The sequence below is a fragment of the Engystomops pustulosus genome, chromosome 5, assembly GCF_040894005.1.
Source record: "Engystomops pustulosus chromosome 5, aEngPut4.maternal, whole genome shotgun sequence".
NCBI lineage: Eukaryota > Metazoa > Chordata > Amphibia > Anura > Leptodactylidae > Engystomops > Engystomops pustulosus.
The window spans coordinates 205322263-205350062 of NC_092415.1; the positions used below are offsets into that span (position 1 = coordinate 205322263).

At 40.0% G+C, this 27800-nt stretch overlaps 1 protein-coding gene across 3 annotated transcripts in view; it reads right to left on the reverse strand.

Annotated features, from left to right (window-relative positions):
- The window catches only part of CRHR2 (corticotropin releasing hormone receptor 2), a 239146-nt gene that overhangs the window by 120627 nt on the left and 90719 nt on the right, over nt 1-27800 (reverse strand). For 2 of the 3 annotated variants that reach the window (XR_011855948.1, XM_072154412.1), the window contains exon 3: nt 16153-16272. Coding sequence is in view for 2 of the 3 variants with exons in the window: in XM_072154412.1 (XP_072010513.1) it covers nt 16153-16272 (120 nt within the window). In the remaining variant the exon portion in view is untranslated. Of the gene's footprint in view, nt 1-16152; nt 16273-16355; nt 16552-27800 lie in introns of those variants that run through there. The other variant, XM_072154413.1, reaches the window with a different exon arrangement.

The following is a 27800-nucleotide window of genomic DNA, read 5'->3' on the forward strand; positions in this document are numbered from 1 at the left end:
CTTTTCCAGTGTTTTTACGAGTGCTGGGATCTTATCAGCGAGCTGGAGCTCATGTGCACGCTCAGCCACAGGACTGGGAGAGACTGCAGGTGCATGCTCAGCCACAGGACTGGGAGAGACTGCAGGTGCATGCTCAGCCGCAGGACTGGGAGAGACTGCAGGTGCATGCTCAGCCGCAGGACTGGGAGAGGCTGCATGTTGTACTCTGCTGGGTCCGGGCCTCTGTGGCGCTGGCGGGCTCTGGCGCGCTGCGGCTGTCACTACTGGGGGGTGACAATGTCCATCATGGGGACTGGGTCCCACTTTCCTGCCAGTGACAGAGCTGGTAGCAGCTTGAGGCCTCCCTGCTGGTCTTACCTCAGACTCCACAGATCTTACAGTCCTGTTTCCTCCACTCCCAGACCTGGTTCTCTCAGTCCGGATCAGGACAGGCTTCTGCAGGTTCTCCAGGATGGTCTGGCGCTCCAGGGATGTCCTCCTGTGCCTGGATGATGGAGGTGTAGAGGGCACAGCTGAGGCCTGTAATGGAGGCTGCCTCTGCTCCTGCACACCTTTCCCCAGCGGATTTCCCAACACTCTGCTCTCACTCACAGGTTCCTGCTTCACATTCACACTGGCAGATGGATTCACCATAGAGGTACTTACTGCTGCTACTGCTGCTTTCTTCACCGCATTCATGTTCTTCTCTTCACAAACTCTGACAACACCGGTACTGCTGACACTCTGCACAGAACTCACTGCACTGCTCACTTTAGGATTTTCATCCATGGGATTTGGTGGCTGAGAATTATTTCCCAGAGAAGGCCTGGAAGCCTGGGCCTTGCATGCGGAACTTCCCCGCCCAGGGTGGCCCCGCCCTGGGCTAGCTCCAGACATGAGGAGACCTCAGGAGCTCACACTGCACACAACCTCTCAGCAGGGGGGCAGTATTATAGTAGTTATATTCCTGTACATAGGGGGCAGTATTATAGTAATTATATTCCTGTACATAGGGGGCAGTATTATAGTAGTTATATTCTTGTACATAGGAGGCAGTATTATAGTAGTTATATTCCTGTACATAGGGGCAGTATTATAGTAGTTATATTCCTGTACATAGGGGGCAGTATTATAGTAATTATATTCCTGTACATAGGGGGCAGTATTATAGTAGTTATATTCTTGTACATAGGGGGCAGTATTATAGTAGTTATATTCCTGTACATATAGGGCAGTATTATAGTAGTTATATTCTTGTACATAGGGGGCAGTATTATAGTAGTTATATTCCTGTACATAGGGGGCAGTATTATAGTAGTTATATTCTTGTACATAGGGGCAGTATTATAGTAGTTATATCCCTGTACATAGGGGGCAGTATTATAGTAGTTATATTCCTGTACATAGGGGGCAGTATTATAGTAGTTATATTCTTGTACATAGGGGCAGTATTATAGTAGTTATATTCCTGTACATAGGGGGCAGTATTATAGTAGTTATATTCTTGTACATAGGGGGCAGTATTATAGTAGTTATATTCCTGTACATATAGGGCAGTATTATAGTAGTTATATTCCTGTACATATAGGGCAGTATTATAGTAGTTATATTCTTGTACATAGGGGGCAGTATTATAGTAGTTATATTCCTGTACATAGGGGGCAGTATTATAGTAGTTATATTCCTGTACATAGGGGGCAGTATTATAGTAGTTATATTCTTGTACATAGGGGCAGTATTATAGTAGTTATATTCTTGTACATAGAGGGCAGTATTATAGTAGTTATATTCTTGTACATAGGGGACAGTATTATAGTAGTTATATTCTTGTACATAGGGGGAAGTATTATAGTAGTTATATTCCTGTACATAGGGGCAGTATTATAGTAGTTATATTCCTGTACATAGGGAGCAGTATTATAGTAGTTATATTCTTGTACATAGGGGGCAGTATTATAGTAGTTATATCCTTGTACATAGGGGGAAGTATTATAGTAGTTATATTCCTGTACATAGGGGCAGTATTATAGTAGTTATATTCCTGTACATAGGGGGCAGTATTATAGTAGTTATATTCATGTACATAGGGGGCAGTATTATAGTAGTTATATTCTTGTACATAAGGGCAGTATTATAGTAGTTATATTCTTGTACATAGGAGGCAGTATTATAGTAGTTATATTCTTGTACATAGGGGGCAGTATTATAGTAGCTATATTCTTGTACATAGGGGGCAGTATTATAGTAGTTATATTCTTGTACATAGAGGGCAGTATTATAGTAGTTATATTCTTGTACATAGGGGGCAGTATGATAGTAGTTATATTCCTGTACATAGGGGGCAGTATTATAGTAGTTATATTCTTGTACATAGGGGGCAGTATTATAGTAGCTATATTCTTGTACATAGGGGGCAGTATTATAGTAGTTATATTCCTGTACATAGGGAGCAGTATTATAGTAGTTATATTCTTGTACATAGGGGGCAGTATTATAGTAGTTATATCCTTGTACATAGGGGGAAGTATTATAGTAGTTATATTCCTGTACATAGGGGCAGTATTATAGTAGTTATATTCCTGTACATAGGGGGCAGTATTATAGTAGTTATATTCATGTACATAGGGGGCAGTATTATAGTAGTTATATTCTTGTACATAGGGGCAGTATTATAGTAGTTATATGCTTGTACATTGGGGGTAGTATTATAGTAGTTATATTCCTGTACATAGAGGGTAGTATTATAGTAGTTATATTCCTGTACAAAGGAGGCAGTATTATAGTAGTTATATTCTTGTACATAGGGGGCAGTATTATAGTAGTTATATTCCTGTACATAGGAGGCAGTATTATAGTAGTTATATTCCTGTACATAGGGGGCAGTATTATAGTAGTTATAGTCTTGTACATAGGGGGCAGTATTATAGTAGTTATATTCTTGTACATATGGGGCAGTATTATAGTAGTTATATTCTTGTACATAGGGGCAGTATTATAGTAGTTATATTCCTGTACAAATGGGGCAGTATTATAGTAGTTATATTCCTGTACATAGGGGGCAGTATTATAGTAGTTATATTCTTGTACATAGGAGGCAGTATTATAGTAGTTATATTCTTGTACATAGGGGACAGTATTATAGTAGTTATATTCTTGTACATAGGGGCAGTATTATAGTAGTTATATTCCTGTACATAGAGGGCAGTATTATAGTAGTTATATTCCTGTACATAGGGGGCAGTATTATAGTAGTTATATTCTTGTACATAGGGGGCAGTATTATAGCAGTTATATTCTTGTACATAGGGAGCAGTATTATAGTAGTTATATTCTTCTACATAGGGGGCAGTATTATAGTAGTTATATTCTTGTACAAATGGGGCAGTATTATAGTAATTATATTCTTGTACATAGGGGGCAGTATTATAGTAGTTATATTCTTGTACATAGGGGGCAGTATTATAGTAGTTATATTCCTGTACATAGGGGGCAGTATTATAGTAGTTATATTCTTGTACATAGGGGGCAGTATTATAGTAGTTATATTCCTGTACATAGGGGGCAGTATTATAGTAGTCATATTCTTGTACATAGGGGGCAGTATTATAGTAGTTATATTCCTGTACATAGAGGGCAGTATTATAGTAGTTATATTCCTGTACATAGGGGGCAGTATTATAGTAGTTATATCCCGGTACATAGGGGGCAGTATTATAGTAGTTATATTCTTGTACATAGGGGGCAGTATTATAGTAGTTATATTCTTGTACATAGGGCCAGTATTATAGTAGGTATATTCCTGTACATAAGGGGCAGTATTATAGTAGTTATATTCCTGTACATAGAGGGCAGTATTATAGTAGTTATATTCCTGTACATAGGGGGCAGTATTATAGTAGTTATATCCCGGTACATAGGGGGCAGTATTATAGTAGTTATATTCTTGTACATAGGGGGCAGTATTATAGTAGTTATATTCTTGTACATAGGGGGCAGTATTATAGTAGTTATATTCCTGTACATAGGGAGCAGTATTATAGTAGTTATATTCCTGTACATAGGGGGCAGTATTATAGTAGTTATATTCTTGTACATAGGAGGCAGTATTATAGTAGTTATATTCTTGTACATAGGGGGCAGTATTATAGTAGTTATATTCTTGTACATAGGAGGCAGTATTATAGTAGTTATATTCTTGTACATAGGGGGCAGTATTATAGTAGTTATATTCCTGTACATAGGGGGCAGTATTATAGTAGTTATATTCTTGTACATAGGGGGCAGTATTATAGTAGTTATATTCTTGTACATAGAGGGCAGTATTATAGTAGTTATATTCCTGTACATAGGGGACAGTATTATAGTAGTTATATTCCTGTACATAGGGGGCAGTATTATAGTAGTTATATTCTTGTACATAGGGGCAGTATTATAGTAGTTATATTCTTGTACATAGGGGGCAGTATTATAGTAGTTATATTCTTGTACATAGGGGGCGGTATTATAGTAGTTATATTCTTGTACATAGGGAGCAGTATTATAGTAGTTATATTCCTGTACATAGGGGGCAGTATTATAGTAGTTATATTCTTGTACATAGGGGGCAGTATTATAGTAGTTATATTCTTGTACATAGGGAGCAGTATTATAGTAGTTATATTCCTGTACATAGGGGGCAGTATTATAGTAGTTATATTCTTGTACATAGGGGGCAGTATTATAGTAGTTATATTCCTGTACATAGGGGGCAGTATTATAGTAGTTATATTCTTGTACATAGGGGGCAGTATTATAGTAGTTATATTCCTGTACATAGGGAGCAGTATTATAGTAGTTATATTCTTATACATAGGGAGCAGTATTATAGTAGTTATATTCTTGTACATAGGGGGCAGTATTATAGTAGTTATATTCTTGTACATAGGGGCAGTATTATAGTAGTTATATTCTTGTACATAGGGGCAGTATTATAGTAGTTATATTCTTGTACATAGGGGGCAGTATTATAGTAGTTATATTCTTGTACATAGGCGGCAGTATTATAGTAGTTATATTCCTGTACATAGGGGGCAGTATTATAGTAGTTATATTCTTGTACATAGGGGCAGTATTATAGTAGTTATATTCTTGTACATAGGGGGCAGTATTATAGTAGTTATATTCTTGTACATAGGGGGCAGTATTATAGTAGTTATATTCTTGTACATAGGGGGCAGTATTATAGTAGTTATATTCCTGTACATAGGGAGCAGTATTATAGTAGTTACATTCTTGTACATGGGGGCAGTATTATAGTAGTTATATTTTTGTGCATAGGGGGCAGGATTATAGTAGTTATATTCTTGTACATAGGGGGCAGTATTATAGTAGTTATATTCCTGTACATATGGACAGTATTATAGTAGTTATATTCTTGTACATAGAGGGCAGTATTATAGTAGTTATATTCCTGTACATAGGGGGCAGTATTATAGTAGTTATATTCTTGTACATAGGGGGCAGTATTATAGTAGTTATATTCCTGTACATAGGGGACAGTATTATAGTAGTTATATTCTTGTACATAGAGGGCAGTATTATAGTAGTTATATTCCTGTACATAGGGGGCAGTATTATAGTAGTTATATTCCTGTACATAGGGGGCAGTATTATAGTAGTTATATTCTTGTACATAGGGGGCAGTATTATAGTAGTTATATTCTTGTACATAGGGGGCAGCATTATAGTAGTTATATTCTTGTACATAGAGGGCAGTATTATAGTAGTTATATCCCTGTACATAGGGGGCAGTATTATAGTAGTTATATTCCTGTACATAGGGGGCAGTATTATAGTAGTTATATTCCTGTACATAGGGGAAGTATTATAGTAGTTATATTCCTGTACATAGGGGGCAGTATTATAGTAGTTATATTCTTGTACATAGGGGCAGTATTATAGTAGTTATATTCCTGTACATAGGGGGCAGTATTATAGTAGTTATATTCTTGTACATAGGGGGCAGTATTATAGTAGTTATATTCCTGTACATAGGGGGCAGTATTATAGTAGTTATATTCTTTCATACAAAGGGCAGTATCAATCTATTTTATATTAAAAGTAACCTTCCGTTAATAATATAGACAATGTAGTGACACCTATGTTAGGTCTCCTATCAGTAGTTGTGTTGGTTGTCCTGTAGATAAATATTCTGCTGTCTGTAAATATTTTGATGCTGGTGAAGTTGTTACGTGCAGATTTGCCGCTTTATGATTGGCAGCTTCTAATAGTAAAGAGATAAAATGATGTTCTGTTTGTGGACAATCTGTACAGTATTTGCCAAAACTTTCAAGAGTTTGTAGCTCTCCCTGAACATTTTACAGGATATCTTTGCGCCAGGATCCTATTGTCTGTCCTTGGATTACTGACCCTGAAACAATCCATGTTAATAAATCTCATCCTCTGATGTTAAAGTTATAACCTTTCATATTTTCACAGCTGAGATTTTGTAACAATTGCACCCTATCTCAGACAATTCTTTGGAAACTACAAAGCCTTTATGCTTACAGCTGAAGGTTTGGTACAATTGCATGCAGTCCATATAATCAGTCATTACATACAAACCCTAGCAAACCCTCTGCTGTGAGAGGTTCTAGGTCTATACAAGTTTTCAGTTACTGGATGAGAAGAAGAATTTTACTGTTAACTGACAGCAAGCAGATATATTGAAGTAAGTTGAAAATTGGAAAACATTATACATATTAGGAAACAACAACCTGTTCCTTATACAGAGGTGGTAGCAGGTGGAGCGCCCCCTAATGCTCAGAGCTGATTATTTCTCTTTTTCTATGGGTGTGATATTCCATGATTCCTTATACAGAGCTGGTAGCAGGTGGAGCGCCCCCTAATGCTCAGAGCGGAATATTTCTCTTTTTCTATGGGTGTGATATTCCATGATTCCTTATACAGAGCTGGTAGCAGGTGGAGCGCCCCCTAATGCTCAGAGCTGATTATTTCTCTTTTTCTATGGGTGTGATATTCCATGATTCCTTATACAGAGGTGGTAGCAGGTGGAGCGCCCCCTAATGCTCAGAGCGGAATATTTCTCTTTTTCTATGGGTGTGATATTCCATGATTCCTTATACAGAGGTGGCAGCAGGTGGAGCGCCCCCTAATGCTCAGAGCGGATTATTTCTCTTTTTCTATGGGTGTGATATTCCATGATTCCTTATACAGAGGTGGTAGTAGGTGGAGCGCCCCCTAATGCTCAGAGCGGAATATTTCTCTTTTTCTATGGGTGTGATATTCCATGATTCCTTATACAGAGGTGGTAGCAGGTGGAGCGCCCCCTAATGCTCAGAGCGGAATATTTCTCTTTTTCTATGGGTGTGATATTCCATGATTCCTTATACAGAGGTGGTAGTAGGTGGAGCGCCCCCTAATGCTCAGAGCGGAATATTTCTCTTTTTCTATGGGTGTGATATTCCATGATTCCTTATACAGAGGTGGTAGCAGGTGGAGCGCCCCCTAATGCTCAGAGCGGAATATTTCTCTTTTTCTATGGGTGTGATATTCCATGATTCCTTATACAGAGGTGGCAGCAGGTGGAGCGCCCCCTAATGCTCAGAGCGGAATATTTCTCTTTTTCTATGGGTGTGATATTCCATGATTCCTTATACAGAGGTGGTAGCAGGTGGAGCGCCCCCTAATGCTCAGAGCGGATTCTCTTTTTCTATGGGTGTGATATTCCATGATTCGGCTGCTGCTCATCTTCTTCTTCTCTCGGTTGCTGCTTCCTATCATTGCTGTATTCCTTATCTAAGCCTCGGCTGGATCAGACACAGAATCTCACCAGATCATCTGCTCATCCGTCTCCCTGTACAAGTATCACTGAGACACCGACCCTCTCCACGAGACCCAAAGAGTCGCCGCAACAGCTGGAGATTGTGAAACAGCAATGGATTTATCTGATTTACACAGGAGAAGGGAGAACTTTTATCAGGGGCCTGGAGGCAGCCGGGGTCCAGAATACCGGAGTGGCTGGTGGTTGCGGCCTAGGCACGCTAGTGTCACGGTGCTTGGTATGGGGACCGGAGGGCTGTCCTACAGCCTGGCAGGTCTCCAGCAGGTGGTGTGTGCAAGAAATATGGAGGGAGAGAGTGATGTACTGGTTCTCCCCTGAGTGTCTGTAAGATAAGTCCCTGGGTAATGGATGGGAAGCCCGTGGTGGTGACAGCCGTATCCAGGGATCAGACGGAGGCAACCTTTTGCAAATCAACTCATGCTTCTTTACTTGAACAGCAGGAAGCAGGCAACGGCCAGAAACAATAACAGCAGATTCCTTAAGCTGGAGAGTCATGGAGGGCCGGTCTGCAGAAAGGTTACATGCTGCCTGGTAGTAGCTTCAGGCTGGGGAGGTAGAGATGGAGCTGAGTCCTGGTGGTGGATCTCAGCTCTGGTCTTAAGTCTCCTGACTTGCCCTGGCATGAGGCACCTGTGCTTCCTGGTATTAGGGCGTTGGCTGGTGCGGCACTGACATGTGCTGCTCTCTCCTCTGCTCACTGCTCAGACAGAACACCAGAAGACCATGTGATCCCACCCACCAGGGGTTTATATACTCCCCTGGTCAGGTGGTAGCACTTCTCCAATCAGCTTCCAGCTTGCTTTACAAGAACATCATTGGACAAGAACATTAGTTATTGTTAACTCTTGCTTTACCAGGCAGCGGCTACAACTACAACTACAAAGTTCTCCAATATTTAGAGATCTCCTAGAGAGGTGATCAGTCTCCCTAACAGCTCATGACATGGAGAGGGCGCTACTCGCAACTACCACCTTGCCTATGTGTTGGCAGGGGTGTTTCAGATAGATAAATAGATAGATATAGATGGATGGATAGATAGATAGATATGAGATAGGTAGCCATCCAAACATGGACCAACCACAACTGAAAAGCCAAATCCAAAGCCAATATCATGGTGCTTATAAAAAAGGGCCCAGGAGGAACATGTCAGTGAATGGCGGACCACCATACAGTCATCCCAGAAGCTGAGCATCTACCAGGGTCTGCAGAGAGACTACAGACCGGTTTTGGAGAACCAGCTGGACCCAGAGACCTCCAGATCCTGAGCCGCTGCAGACTGAGCCCCACAACCTGCCATGGAGTCCGGGTTGCACAGACAGAAGTACCTGCCCAGGGAGAGGAGGCTGTGCCAACAGCGCCAGGACCAGGAGCCACCGAGGATGAGCTCCACCTCCTGCTACACTGCTCCAAATACTCAGCAGTGAGGGACACTCACCTCAGGAGACTCTCACATCTCCTCCCGGGCTTCTGCTCCATGGAGGAGGGATAGAAGACCCGCTCTGCTGAGGAGGAGACCACAATGGCCACTGCACAATATGTCATGTGATACCTCTCCCCATCTCCCACAATTCCCTATTCAGCAAATAATTTGGAAAGGCTCTATGTAAAGAGGTCCTGCCCCTTTAATAAGCTGCCAGTTATCAGGAGTTCCATATAGAAAATACAAGTTACAGAGGAGATAGAAAATACAAGTTACATATTAAAAAGTTATAACAGACGACTTCCTCAATTGGATTTATGGGGCTCAACAATCACTCACGAAAATGAAGCAATGACCTACATGGAACAAAACGTCACATACACAGGGATCAGAGGAGAGACATCATGAATGTTACAAAGAACAGGAGGAGCGCTACAGTATCTTCTGCTTCACTACTAGAAATATAAGAATGCCCTGACTATACTATTATACTGCCCCCTATGTACAGGAATATAACTACTATAATACTGCCCCCTATGTATAGGAATATAACTACTATAATACTGCCCCCTATGTACAGGAATATAACTACTATAATACTGCCCCCTATGTACAAGAATATAACTACTATAATACTGCCCCCTATGTACAGGAATATAACTACTATAATACTGCCCCCTATGTACAAGAATATAACTACTATAATACTGCCCCCTATGTACAGGAATATAACTACTATAATACTGCTCCCTATGTACAGGAATATAACTACTATAATACTGCCCCCTATGTACAGGAATATAACTACTATAATACTGTCTCCTATGTACAAGAATATAACTACTATAATACTGCCCCCTATGTACAGGAATATAACTACTATAATACTGCCCCCTATGTACAGGAATATAACTACTATAATACTGCCCCCTATGTACAGGAATATAACTACTATAATACTGACCCCTATGTACAAGAATATAACTACTATAATACTGCCCCCTATGTACAGGAATATAACTACTATAATACTGCCCCCTATGTACAAGAATATAACTACTATAATACCGCCCCCTATGTACAGGAATATAACTACTATAATACTGCCCCCTGTGTACAGGAATATAACTACTATAATACTGCCCCCTATGTACAGGAATATAACTACTATAATACTGTCCCCTATGTATAAGAATATAACTACTATAATACTGCTCCCTATGTACAGGAATATAACTACTATAATACTGCCCCCTATGTACAAGAATATAACTACTATAATACTGCCCCTATGTACAGGAATATAACTACTATAATACTGCCCCCTATGTACAAGAATATAACTACTATAATACTGCCCCCTATGTACAGGAATATAACTACTATAATACTGCCTCCTATGTACAGGAATATAACTACTATAATACCGCCCCTTATGTACAAGGATATAACTACTATAATACTGCCCCCTATGTACAGGAATATAACTACTATAATACTGCCCCCTATGTACAAGAATATAACTACTACAATACTGCCTCCTATGTACAGGAATATAACTACTATAATACTGCCCCCTATGTACAAGAATATAACTACTATAATACTGCCCCCTATGTACAAGAATATAACTACTATAATACTGCCCCTATGTACAGGAATATAACTACTATAAGACTGCCTCCTATGTACAGGAATATAACTACTATAATACTGCCCCCTATGTACAAGAATATAACTACTATAATACTGCCCCCTATGTACAGGAATATAACTACTATAATACTGCCCCCTATGTACAGGAATATAACTACTATAATACTGCCCCCTATGTACAGGAATATAACTCCTATAATACTGCCCCCTATGTACAAGAATATAGCTACTATAATACTTCCCCCTATGTACAAGAATATAACTACTATAATACTACCCCCTATGTACAAGAATATAACTACTATAATACTGCTCCCTATGTACAGGAATATAACTACTATAATACTGCACTGTATGTACAGGAATATAACTACTATAATACTGCCCCCTATGTACAGGAATATAACAACTATAATACTGCCCCCTATGTACAGGAATATAACTGCTATAATACTGCCCCCTATGTACAAGAATATAAATACTATAATACTGCCCCTATGTACAAGACTATAACTACTATAATACTGCCCCCCTATGTACAGGAATATAACTACTATAATACTGCCCCTATGTACAGGAATATAACTACTATAATACTGCCTCCTATGTACAGGGATATAACTACTGTAATACTGCCCCCTATGTACAAGAATATAAATACTATAATACTGCCCCCTATGTACAGGAATATAACTACTATAATACTGCTCCCTATGTACAAGAATATAACTACTATAATACTGCTCCCTATGTACAAGAATATAACTACTATAATACTGCCCCCTATGTACAGGAATATAACTACTATAATACTGCCCCCTATGTACAAGAATATAACTACTATAATACTGCCCCCTATGTACAGGAATATAACTACTATAATACTGCCCCCTATGTACAAGAATATAACTACTATAATACTGCCCCCTATGTACAGGAATATAACTACTATAACACTGCCCCCTATGTACAGGAATATAACTACTATAATACTGCCCCCTATGTACAAGAATATAACTACTATAATACTGCCCCCTATGTACAGGAATATAACTACTATAATACTGCCACCTATGTACAGGAATATAACTACTATAATACTGCCCCCTATGTACAGGAATATAACTACTATAATACTGCCCCCTATGTACAAGAATATAACTACTATAATACTGGCCCCTATGTACAGGAATATAACTACTATAATACTGCCCCTATGTACAAGAATATAACTACTATAATACTGCCCCCTATGTACAAGAATATAACTACTATAATACTGCCCCTATGTACAAGAATATAACTACTATAATACTGCCTCCTATGTATATGTATAATTACTATTAACATGATCAATATTGGGATCTTCCTATGCGGTATACTTTGTATAATACTATCCTCCTCCCGCTTCCCGGATCACACATTCAGGGATGCAATTGAATTTTTAGACTAACAAATGAATTCAACATGTAACAGAAAAACAAAAGATCTCTATTTCTCCCAGTGATGTCAGTAGTTTATCAGTATTGCTGTGAGCGCATGATTGCGGTATAGCAGTAAGTGTGACCCTGACTCTTCAGTAACTGAAATAACTTTCCTGGGATTTATCCGGATTACTGCAGGGATTGAAATATATACTGCAATCTGAACAGGGACATAAAGGTTATGGGCTGAAACTGAAGACTGTGTAAGCCTGATGGACCTGCAGCTGTCTATGACCAGCTGTGAGCCTGGTGCTGGTTCTGTCGGAGGGTTCTGCTGCCTGTATCCAGTGTGTGGCTAAGGCTTTTATAGTGCATGGATCCGGCTGGGGGAGGAGGAGACCACATTTATTAAAGCCCCTGCACCTTCTGTCAGACTTTTCACAGTCATTTTGTACATGTAGTTATGAAGTGTCCCGGCTATTCCTCATGCGACACGAGATTCTGCACTGCAGGAGGTTCTGCTGCTCCGTCGGACTTTGCAGGTTAAATTGTGCAATTGTGTTGCACGCTCTATGTTACAGCTGCATCAAGATAAAGATGGTGAACTCTATCAGAGCAGTGCAGGGGGCGCAAGAATCATGAAGAACATGCGATAGAGACCGCAAGATGTCAGAGCCATAGACTGAGACCACAAGATGTCAGAGCCATAGACCGAGAGACAACAAGATGTCAGAGCCATAGACTGAGACCACAAGATGTCAGAGCCATAGACTGAGACAACAGGATGTCAGAGCCATAGACTGAGACCACAAGATGTCAGAGCCATAGACTGAGAGACCACAAGATGTCAGAGCCATAGACTGAGACCACAAGATGTCAGAGCCATAGACTGAGACCCCAAGATGTCAGAGCCATAGACCGAGAGACAACAAGATGTCAGAGCCATAGACTGAGAGACCACAAGATGTCAGAGCCATAGACTGAGACCACAAGATGTCAGAGCCATAGACTGAGAGACCACAATATGTCAGAGCCATAGACTGAGACAACACAAGATGTCAGAGCCATAGACTGAGACCCCAAGATGTCAGAGCCATAGACCGAGAGACAACAAGATGTCAGAGCCATAGACTGAGACCACAAGATGTCAGAGCCATAGACTGAAAGACCACAGGATGTCAGAGCCATAGACTGAGAGACTACAAGATGTCAGAGCCATAGACCGAGAGACAACAAGATGTCAGAGCCATAGACTGAGACCACAAGATGTCAGAACCATAGACTGAAAGACCAAAGGATGTCAGAGCCATAGACTGAGAGACCACAAGATGTCAGAGCCATAGACTGAGAGACCACAAGATGTCAGAGCCATAGACTGAGAGACCACAAGATGTCAGAGCCATAGACTGAGAGACTACAAGATGTCAGAGCCATAGACTGAAAGACCACAAGATGTCAGAGCCATAGACTGAGAGACCACAAGATGTCAGAGCCATAGACTGAAAGACCACAAGATGTCAGAGCCATAGACTGAGACACCACAAGATGTCAGAGCCATAGACTGAGACCACAAGATGTCAGAGCCATAGACTGAGAGACTACAAGATGTCAGAGCCATAGACTGAGACCACAAGATGTCAGAGCCATAGACTGAGACCACAGGATGTCAGAGCCATAGACTGAGACCACAAGATGTCAGAGCCATAGACTGAGAGTACAAGATGTCAGAGCCATAGACTGAGAGACCACAAGATGTCAGAGCCATAGACTGAGAGACCACAAGATGTCAGAGCCATAGACTGAGAGACCACAAGATGTCAGAGCCATAGACCGAGAGACAACAAGATGTCAGAGCCATAGACTGAGACACCACAAGATGTCAGAGCCATAGACTGAGACCACAAGATGTCAGAGCCATAGACTGAGACACCACAAGATGTCAGAGCCATAGACTGAGACCACAAGATGTCAGAGCCATAGACTGAGAGACTCCAAGATGTCAGAGCCATAGACTGAGAGACTACAAGATGTCAGAGCGATAGACTGAGAGACCACAAGATGTCAGAGCCATAGACTGAGAGACTACAAGATGTCAGAGCCATAGACTGAGAGACCACAAGATGTCAGAGCCATAGACTGAGAGACTACAAGATGTCAGAGCCATAGACTGAGACCACAAGATGTCAGAGCTGAGTGATGTGCTACACCATGGACAGCTCTATTGGACATTTGGAGCGCTGCTGAGTTGCGGAGGTGCAGTCTCATGGGGCGTTTGTATGGACTTGGTGGATTTCTCTGATAGTCTCAGTATGGCACATCTTCTGATCATCATGAGTGAACCCGAATCCGGACTTTAATGGGCCGCTCATCCCTACTGCCGATCATCCGTATCCGTACCAGATATAGCAGAGCCAGGGGGACATTGTGCACCCGGTGCCGGTGGTGACATCCATAGGTCTTATCCATGGATTACATAGGGAACACTCAGCTCTGCTCTACATTTCCGTTGGATCCCCGTTATTGCGGGGAACCTTCTGCACTTTTCTCATTTTGCAGCAGATCGAGGCGATCCGGATGTGGTTAGCAGGTTTTGGAAAAACGACTTTTCAAAAAGTTACAATTTTAGGTGCAAAATCCACTTCAGTCTAAGAAAATACTTAGCAATTAATTGCACAATAATTTGAAGCTTTTTTTGTGACTTTCAACCCAAATTTTATCAAGGCGCTATGATACATCTAACATCCAAAACGCCCCTAAGGTGGTGTAAAAAACTGACCATGATAAATCTCCCCCTATGAGCTACGCTCACCGGCAGTCCTATGCAAAATCACAGGATAACTGACAAAAGATGGATTATATACAAATGAGAAAGAGAAGAAAGAAACAAAGAAACAAAGTAATACAAGATAGAGACATAAATAGATATTATACAGGTAGATAAATGAATATATATATAATAAACAAAAGTGAAAGAGATTCAAGATAGGAAGATAAAAAGATAGGAGATGGATAGATGACAGAAAGAACGAAGAATGATAAGAATAGATCGTCAGACAGACAAATAGATAGGAGATAGATAAATAGATAGGAGATAGATAGAAGATAGATAGATAGGAGATAGATAGATAGATAGGAGATAGATAGATAGATAGATATGAGATAGATAGATATGAGATAGATAGATAGATAGATAGATAGATAGATATATAGATAGGAGATAGATAGATAGATAGATAGATAGATAGATAGGAGATAGATAGATAGATAGGAGATAGATAGATAGATAGATAGATAGGAGATAGATAGATAGATAGATAGATAGATAGGAGATAGATAGATAGATAGGAGATAGATATGAGATATGAAATAGATAGATAGAAAGATAGATAGATAGATATGAGATAGATAGATAGATACATAGATAGATATGAGATAGATAGATAGATAGATAGATAGATACATAGATAGATAGATAGATATGAGATAGATAGATAGGATATCGATAGATACATAGATAGATATGAGATATGAGATAGATACATAGATAGATAGGAGATAGATAGATACATAGATAGATATGAGATAGATAGATATGAGATAGATAGATAGATAGATAGATAGATATGAGATAGATAATAGATAGAGAGTTATACAAGATCTATAGCTTAGAATGGATAGAAGGATAGATATATTTTGCACCATTCTGTGCCATCAGTGTATAACTTGCCCCGTTGCTGTCGGTCTTTGTGGCACTTGGCCGTCGCCCGCTGATGATAGAACATTCCTGCTGTTACATTTTATCTTCACATCACGGAAACTTTACCACTTACTTGTCGTATTGTACTTTATCCCATTGAAAAAATCCGGGCAGGGTCTCTCCACCAGCTCCCCAGCCACACTCCGCGGCCAACAGGTGCCGATCTGATCGATGGTGGCGCTGCAGTGAGGACCTGGGGGCAAGAAAAAGGAGACAATTTACATGGAAAGACCCAGGAGAAGCTGATCCCAGAGGTTCCCGCAGCTCCCCTCCTACCATCAAACAGGAAAGTGTGGTTACTGGTGAGGAAACTGTCCTGAAACGCGTCCAGGAGGCTGCAGTTGGCATCAAAATCATCAATGTAAATCTCAAATATGGTGGCATCCATCCTGGAGGAGTAGGTGCCAGCCGAGGCTGCGGAGGAGCCAGTGGTGACTGGCAGCGGGGGGCTCTCATGTGCTCCTGTGTATAAGGCTCAGCATAGCAGCCAATCACAGGGGAGGACGACGCTGCTCGGCTCTGCTATGTCTGGAGGAGCAGGAGGGATGCTACACGCACAGCACCGCACACTCACACTGCAGCCTCCAGGAAGGGCGCAGGAACTACAGGGTTAACCTGCCTGCAAGTGCACGGAGAGCCCTGGCAGTGTACACTGTATACATACTACAGAGAGAGATAGATAGAAGATAGATAGGAGATAGATAGGAGATAGATAGATATGAGATAGATAGATAGATAGATAGATAGATAGATAGATATGAGATAGATAGATAGATAGATATGAGATAGATAGATAGATAGGAGATAGATAGATAGATAGGAGATAGATAGATAGATAGATAGATAGATAGATAGATAGGAGATAGATAGATAGATAGGAGATAGATAGGAGATAGATAGATAGGAGATAGATAGATAGATAGATAGGAGATAGATAGATAGGAGATAGATAGATAGATAGATAGATAGGAGATAGATAGATAGATAGATAGGAGATAGATAGATAGATAGATAGATAGATAGATAGGAGATAGATAGATAGATAGATAGATAGATAGATAGATAGATAGAAGGAGCGGACTCTAAGCTGTTAAATGTCCCTCAGCTAAACAGGAAGAGAAGGAGGAACAATCCCGAACTAGGAGGATCACATATAAATCACAGATAAAAGAATGACAAAAGTCACTGACTCCAAAACCAAGGAATGATAATTTCTGGCTGCCTGGAGCCACCTCTAGCTAGAGCATATTATACACCACCACTAGGGGGAGCTCACTACATACAGATTATACACCACCACTAGGGGGAGCTCACTACATACAGATTATACACCACCACTAGGAGGAGATCACTACATACACATTATACACCACCACTAGGGGGAGCTCACTACATACAGATTATACACCACCACTAGGGGGAGATCACTACATACAGATTATACACCACCACTAGGGGGAGATCACTACATACAGATTATACACCACCACTAGGGGGAGCTCACTACATACAGATTATACACCACCACTAGGAGGAGATCACTACATACAGATTATACACCACCACTAGGAGGAGCTCACTACATACAGATTATACACCACCACTAGGGGGAGATCACTATATACAGATTATACACCACCCCTAGGAGGAGATCACTACATACAGATTATACACCACCACTAGGAGGAGATCACTACATACAGATTGTACACCACCACTAGGGGGAGATCACTACATACAGATTATACACCACCAATAGGAGGAGCTCACTACATACAGATTATACACCACCACTAGGAGGAGATCACTACATACATATTATACACCACCACTAGGGGGAGATCACTACATACAGATTATACACCACCACTAGGGGGAGCTCACTACATACAGATTATACAATCACCACTAGGGGGGAGATCACTACACACAGATTATACACCACCACTAGGAGGAGATCACTACATAAAGATTATACACCACCACTAGGGGGAGCTCCCTGCATGCAGATTATACACCACCACCAGGAGGAGATCACTACATACAGATTATACACCACCACTAGGGGGAGATCACTACATACAGATTATACACCACCACTAGGGGGAGCTCACTACATACACATTATACACCACCAGTAGGGGGAGATCACTACATACAGATTATACACCACCACTAGGGGGAGCTCACTACATACAGATTATACACCACCACTAGGGGGAGATCACTACATACAGATTATACACCACCACTAGGGGGAGCTCACTACATACAGATTATACACCACCACTAGGAGGAGATCACTACATACAGAATATACACCACCACTAGGGGGAGATCACTACATACAGATTATACACCACCACTAGGGGGAGATCACTACATACAGATTATACACCACCACTAGGAGGAGATCACTACATACAGATTATATATCACCACTAGGGGGAGCTCACTACATACAGATTATACACCACCACTAGGGGGAGCTCACTACATATAGGTTATACACCACCACTAGGGGGAGATCACTACATACAGATTATACACCACCACTAGGGGGAGATCTCTACCTACAGATTATACACCACCACTAGGAGGAGATCACTACATACAGATTATACACCACCACTAGAGGGAGCTCACTACATACAGATTATACACCACCACTAGGAGGAGATCACTACATACAGATTATACATCACCACTAGGGGGAGATCACTACATACAGATTATACATCACCACTAGGAGGAGATCACTACATACAGATTATACACCACCACTAGGAAGAGATCACTACATACAGATTATACACCACTACTAGGAGGAGATCACTACATACAGATTATACACCACCACTAGGAGGAGATCACTACATACAGATTATACACCACCACTAGGAGGAGATCACTACATACAGATTATACACCGATTATACACCACCACTAGGAGGACATCACTACATACAGATTATACACCACCACTAGGGGGAGATCACTACATACACATTATACACCACCACTAGGGGGAGATCACTACATACACATTATACACCACCACTAGGAGGAGATCACTACATACAGATTATACACCACCACTAGGGGGAGCTCACTACATACACATTATACACCACCACTAGGGGGAGATCACTACATACAGATTATACACCACCACTAGGGGGAGCTCACTACATACAGATTATACACCACCACTAGGGGGAGCTCACTACATACACATTATACACCACCACTAGGAGGAGATCACTACATACAGATTATACACCACCACTAGGGGGAGCTCACTACATACACATTATACACCACCACTAGGGGGAGATCACTACATACAGATTATACACCACCACTAGGGGGAGCTCACTACATACAGATTATACACCACCACTAGGGGGAGCTCACTACATACACATTATACACCACCACTAGGAGGAGATCACTACATACAGATTATACACCACCACTAGGGGGAGCTCACTACATACACATTATACACCACCACTAGGGGGGGATCACTACATACAGATTATACACCACCACTAGGGGGAGATCACTACATACAGATTATACACCACCACTAGGAGGAGATCACTACATACAGATTATACATCACCACTAGGAGGAGATCACTACATACAGATTATACACCACCACTAGGGGGAGATCACTACATACAGATTATACACCCCCACTAGGAGGAGATCACTACATACAGATTATACACCACCACTAGGGGGAGCTCACTACATACAGATTATACACCCGCACTAGGGGGAGATCACTACATGCAGATTATACACCACCACTAGGGGGAGATCACTACATACAGATTATACAACACCACTAGAGGGAGATCACTACATACAGATTATACACCACCACTAGGGGGAGATCACTACATACAGATTATACACCACCGCTAGGGGGAGCTCACTACATACAGATTATACACCACCACTAGGGGGAGCTCACTACATACAGATTATACACCACCATTAGGGGGGGATCACTACATACAGATTATACACCACCACTAGGGGGAGATCACTACATACAGATTATACACCACCACTAGGGGGAGATCACTACATACAGATTATACACCACCACTAGGGGGAGATCACTACATACACATTATACACCACCACTAGGGGGAGATCACTACATACAGATTATACACCACCATTAGGGGGGGATCACTACATACAGATTATACACCACCACTAGGGGGAGCTCACTACATACACATTATACACCACCACTAGGGGGAGCTCACTACATACAGATTATACACCACCACTAGGGGGAGATCACTACATACAGATTATACACCACCACTAGGAGGAGCTCACTACATACAGATTATACACCACCACTAGGAGGAGATCACTACATACAGATTATACACCACCACTAGGAGGAGCTCACTACATACAGATTATACACCACCACTAGGGGGAGATCACTACATACACATTATACACCACCACTGGGGGAGATCACTACATACTGATTATATACCACCACTAAGGGGAGATCACTACATACAGATTATACACCACCACTAGGGGGAGATCACTACATACAAATTACACACCACCACTAGGGGGAGATCACTACATACAGATTATACACCACCACTAGGTGGAGATCACTACATACAGATTATACACCACCACTAGGGGGAGATCACTACATACAGATTATACAGCACCACTAGGGGGAGATCACTACATACAGATTATACACCACCACTAGGGGGAGCTCACTACATACAGATTATACACCACCACTAGGGGGAGCTCACTACATACAGATTATACAGCACCACTAGGGGGAGCTCACTACATACAGATTATACATCACCACTAGAAGGAGCTCACTACATACAGATTATACATCACCACTAGGAGGAGCTCACTACATACAGATTATACACCACCACTAGGAGGAGATCACTACATACAGATTATACACCATCACTAGGGGGAGATCACTACATACAGATTTTACACCCCCACTAGGAGGAGCTCACTACATACAGATTATACAGCCACCACTAGGAAGAGATCACTACATACAGATTATACGCCACCACTAGGGGGAGATCACTACATACAGATTATACACCACCACTAGGGGGGATCACTACATACAGGTTATACACCACCACTAGGGGGAGCTCACTACATACAGATTATACACCACCACTAGGAGGAGATCACTACATACAGATTATACAGCACCACTAGGAGGAGCTCACTACATACAGATTATACACCACCACTAGGAGGAGATCACTACATACAGATTATACACCATCACTATGGGGAGATCATTACATACAGATTATAGAGCACCACTAGGGGGGATCACTACATACAGATTATACACCCCCACTAGGAGGAGATCACTACATACAGATTATACACCACCACTAGGAGGAGCTCACTACATACAGATTATACACCACCACTAGGAGGAGATCACTACATACAGATTATACACCACCACTAGGGGGAGATCACTACATACAGATTATACACCACCACTAGGAGGAGATCACTACATACAGATTATACACCACCACTAGGAGGAGATCACTACATACAGATTATACACCATCACTAGGGGGAGATCACTACATACAGATTATACACCACCACTAGGGGGAGATCACTACATACACATTATACACCACCACTAGGAGGAGCTCACTACATACAGATTATACACCACCACTAGGAGGAGATTACTACATACAGATTATACACCACCACTAGGGGGAGATCACTACATACAGATTATACATCACCACTAGGAGGAGATCACTACATACAGATTATACACCACCACTAGGGGGAGATCACTACATACAGATTATACACCACCACTAGGGGGAGCTCACTACATACAGATTATACACCACCACTAGGAGGAGATTACTACATACAGATTATACACCACCACTAGGGGGAGATCACTACATACAGATTATACATCACCACTAGGAGGAGATCACTACATACAGATTATACACCACCACTAGGGGGAGATCACTACATACAGATTATACACCACCACTAGGGGGAGATCACTACATACAGATTATACACCACCACTAGGAGGAGTTTACTACATACAGATTATACACCACCACTAGGGGGAGATCACTACATACAGATTATACACCACCACTAGGAGGAGCTCACTATATTCAGATAATACAATCACTACTAGGGAGTAGGTAATTAAAGATCTGTGATGGTTCCATAAATTAGAGTGTAATTGTCACTTTGTACAACCCTCAATGAAATCTCTGCCCACAATAATCTGTGTAACCACCATGTCTTGTGCCTTGACCATCAAGCAGGATTACTTGTATTGTAGATATCAATCTTTGAGCTTGAATCAAATCAAAGATGTGACAAACATAAGTTGGACTCCATAATGTATTTGCAGACTACAATTACTGCAGGATATGTAGTGTGATACATTGTATCGGTGTCAGCAGCTTCCTGCAGCCACCACTAGAGGGAGCCATAAAATGCACAATAACATAATTATGCATTTAGTAATGGATCAATATTGTAAGACTCTGCACATCCTGGCGGAGGCTTAATATTGAAATTAGAAAATAAAACAAGCCAAGAAAGTAGAGAATTATTACATTTACATAAATTATTAGAATTCATAGTAGCTTTATATTTCTTGTTTTAATACTTTTCTTGATAATACAGACTAATACTTGAAAGCAGCGATAAGGAAAGGGTTAACCGGTGAAGAATTGTTTTAAATCTGTAGACATCATTGGTTTATTGTCTACTCTGCAGGATTAGAGGAATATTAATGATCAGTTTTATAAATTATGTGAACAGAAAAATCTGTACGCAGAATATTTACTGAGCTCTCACCGGAGGATTCCATAACCTACTGCCCACCAATATACACTGCAGGATGACAGCAAAAACATTCCTTACATAGGGGGCAGTATTATAGTAGTTATATTCCTGTACATAGGGGGCAGTATTATAGTAGTTATATTCCTGTACATAGGGGGCAGTATTATAGTAGTTATATTCCTGTACATAGGGCGCAGTATTATAGTAGTTATATTCTTGTACATAGGGGGCAGTATTATAGTAGTTATATTCTTGTACATAGGGGGCAGTATTATAGTTATATTCCTGTACATAGGGGCAGTATTATAGTTATATTCCTGTACATAGGGAGCAGTATTATAGTTATATTCTTGTACATAGGGGCAGTATTATAGTAGTTATATTCTTGTACATAGGGGGCAGTATTATAGTAGTTATATTCCTGTACATAGGGGCAGTATTATAGTAGTTATATTCTTGTACATAGGGGGCAGTATTATAGTAGTTATATTCTTGTACATAGGGGGCAGTATTATAGTAGTTATATTCTTGTACATAGGGAGCAGTATTATAGTAGTTATATTCTTGTACATAGGGAGCAGTATTATAGTAGTTATATTCTTGTACATAGGGAGCAGTATTATAGTAGTTATATTCTTGTACATAGGGGGCAGTATTATAGTAGTTATATTCTTGTACATAGGGGGCAGTATTATAGTAGTTATATTATTGTACATAGGGGGCAGTATTATAGTAGTTATATTCTTGTACATAGGGAGCAGTATTATAGTAGTTATATTCTTGTACATAGGGGACGGTATTATAGTAGTTATATTCCTGTACATAGGGGGCAGTATTATAGTAGTTATATTCTTGTACATAGGGGCAGTATTATAGTAGTTATATTCTTGTACATAGGGGGCAGTATTATAGTAGTTATATTCTTGTACATAGGGGGCAGTATTATAGTAGTTATATTCTTGTACATAGGGGGCAGTATTATAGTAGTTATATTCCTGTACATAGGGGTCAGTATTATAGTAGTTATATTCCTGTACATAGGGGGCAGTATTATAGTAGTTATATTCTTGTACATAGGGAGCAGTATTATAGTAGTTGTATTCCTGTACATAGGGAGCAGTATTATAGTAGTTATATTCTTGTACATAGGGGCAGTATTATAGTAGTTATATTCTTGTACATAGGGGGCAGTATTATAGTAGTTATATTCTTGTACATAGGGGGCAGTATTATAGTAGTTATATTCTTGTACATAGGGGGCAGTATTATAGTAGTTATATTCCTGTACATAGGGGTCAGTATTATAGTAGTTATATTCCTGTACATAGGGGGCAGTATTATAGTAGTTATATTCTTGTACATAGGGAGCAGTATTATAGTAGTTGTATTCCTGTACATAGGGAGCAGTATTATAGTAGTTATATTCTTGTACATAGGGAGCAGTATTATAGTAGTTATATTCTTGTACATAGGGGGCAGTATTATAGTAGTAATATTCTTGTACATAGGGGGCAGTATTATAGTAATTATATTCTTGTACATAGGGCGCAGTATTATAGTAGTTATATACTTGTACATAGGGGCAGTATTATAGTAGTTATATTCTTGTACATAGGGGGCAGTATTATAGTAGTTATATTCTTGTACATAGGGCGCAGTATTATAGTAGTTATATTCCTGTACATAGGGGGCAGTATTATAGTAGTTATATTCCTGTACATAGGGCGCAGTATTATAGTAGTTATATTCTTGTACATAGGGGGCAGTATTATAGTAGTTATATTCCTGTACATAGGGGGCAGTATTATAGTAGTTATATTCTTGTACATAGGGGGCAGTATTATAGTAGTTATATTCCTGTACATAGGGAGCAGTATTATAGTAGTTATATTCTTGTACATAGGGAGCAGTATTATAGTTATATTCCTGTACATAGGGGCAGTATTATAGTTATATTCCTGTACATAGGGGCAGTATTATAGTTATATTCTTGTACATAGGGGCAGTATTATAGTAGTTATATTCTTGTACATAGGGGCAGTATTATAGTAGTTATATTCTTGTACATAGGGAGCAGTATTATAGTAGTTATATTCTTGTACATAGGGAGCAGTATTATAGTAGTTATATTCTTGTACATAGGGGGCAGTGTTATAGTAGTTATATTCCTGTACATAGGGGCAGTATTATAGTAGTTATAGTCTTGTACATAGGGGGCAGTATTATAGTAGTTATAGTCTTGTACATAGGGGGCAGTATTATAGTAGTTATATTCTTGTACATAGGGGGCAGTATTATAGTAGTTATATTCCTGTACATAGGGGGCAGTATTAGAGTAGTTATATTCCTGTACGTAGGGGGCAGTATTATAGTAGTTATATTCTTGTACATAGGGGGCAGTATTATAGTAGTTGTATTCCTGTACATAGGGAGCAGTATTATAGTAGTTATATTCTTGTACATAGGGAGCAGTATTATAGTAGTTATATTCTTGTACATAGGGGGCAGTATTATAGTAGTTATATTCTTGTACATAGGGGGCAGTATTATAGTAGTTATATTCTTGTACATAGGGCGCAGTATTATAGTAGTTATATACTTGTACATAGGGGCAGTATTATAGCAGTTATATTCTTGTACATAGGGGGCAGTATTATAGTAGTTATATTCTTGTACATAGGGCGCAGTTTTATAGTAGTTATATTCCTGTACATAGGGGGCAGTATTATAGTAGTTATATTCCTGTACATAGGGGGCAGTATTATAGTAGTTATATTCTTGTACATAGGTGGCAGTATTATAGTAGTTATATTCCTGTACATAGGGGGGCAGTATTATAGTAGTTATATTCTTGTACATAGGGGGCAGTATTATAGTAGTTATATTCTTGTACATAGGAGGCAGTATTATAGTAGTTATATTCTTGTACATAGGGGGCAGAATTATAGTAGTTATAGTCTTGTACATAGGGGCAGTGTTATAGTGGTTATATTCTTGTACATAGGGGGCAGTGTTATAGTAGTTATATTCTTGTACATAAGGTGAGTATTATAGTAGTTATATTCCTGTACATAGGGGGCAGTATTATAGTAGTGATATTCTTGTACATAGGGGGCAGTATTATAGTAGTTATATTCTTGTCCATAGGGGGCAGTATTATAGTAGTTATATTTTTGTACATAGGGGGCAGTATTATAGTAGTTATATTCCTGTACGTAGGGGGCAGTATTATAGTAGTTATATTCTTGTACATAGGGGGCAGTATTATAGTAGTTATATTCCTGTACATAGGGGGAAGTATTATAGTAGTTATATTCTTGTACATAGGGGGCTGTATTATAGTAGTTATACTCTTGTACATAGGGGGCAGTATTATAGTAGTTATACTCTTGTACATAGGGGGCAGTATTATAGTAGTTATATTCTTGTACATAGGGAGCTGTATTATAGTAGTTATATTCCTGTACATAGGTGGCAGTATTATAGTAGTTATATTCTTGTACATAGGGAGCTGTATTATAGTAGTTATATTCTTGTACATAGGGGGCAGTATTATAGTAGTTATATTCTTGTACATAGGGGGCAGTATTATAGTTGTTATATTCTTGTACATAGGGGGCAGTATTATAGTAGTTATATTCTTGTACATAAGGGGCAGTATTATAGTAGTTATATTCTTGTACATAGGGGGCAGTATTATAGTAGTTATATTTTTGTACATAGGGGCAGTATTATAGTAGTTATATTCTTTTACATAGGGAGCAGTATTATAGTAGTTATATTCTTTTACATAGGGGGGCAGTATTATAGTAGTTATATTCCTGTACATAGGGGCAGTATTATAGTAGTTATATTCTTGTACATAGGGAGCAGTATTATAGTAGTTATAGTCTTGTACATAGGGGGCAGTATTATAGTAGTTTTAGTCTTGTACATAGGGGCAGTATTATAGTAGTTATATTCCTGTACATAGGGGGCAGTATTATAGTAGTTATATTCCTGTACATAGGGGGCAGTATTATAGTAGTTATATTCTTGTACATAGGGGGCAGTATTATAGTAGTTATAGTCTTGTACATAGAGGTCAGTATTATAGTAGTTATATTCCTGTACATAGGGGGCAGTATTATAGTAGTTATATTTTTGTACATAGGGGGCAGTATTATAGTAGTTATATTTTTGTACATAGTGTTTAGGATTATAGTTATATTCTTGCACCTTTCAGCTAATTTATTAGGAGTGTTAGTTCCATCTTGTTATATGCTATTTTCTTGTCCTGTATATGTACTGGATGAGATGATTTGGCAGCAGATCTTGTTGTCTGAGCTCTGTGTATTGCCAATACGTTCTGTGGTATAACATGTCACTTTTCCCTTGTCCTGTCTTGCCGCCCCTGGGGTCAGTAATCTCTTGGCTATTTCCTCTATATTGTTCTGGGTTTATTCCGCTTGCACTATCAGTGTGATGGGTTTTCGCTGGAGTATTAGGCAGTGATACATCTCCAGAGTCTGCTGCCTGAGTCTTACACTATACATTGTAGCGGTATGTGTTGTGTGTGGCCGCCTGAGGCTCTGGTCATAGAGGGTTAACCCTGCTCCTGTGATGGCAGGGAAATAATGACATTTGTATCTTCCACCACTAGGACAAATGAAGTCCATGTGGCATGAACCCATTGGTTGATGCAACTTCCCTGTGATGTAGCAGATGACCATGCAGCTTCCCTGGCTGTATACTTATAATGTCTACAAGATCTACGTGGAGTCATAGCTTTGCTGTCCTTCCCTATGGCAGAGATAATACTGCT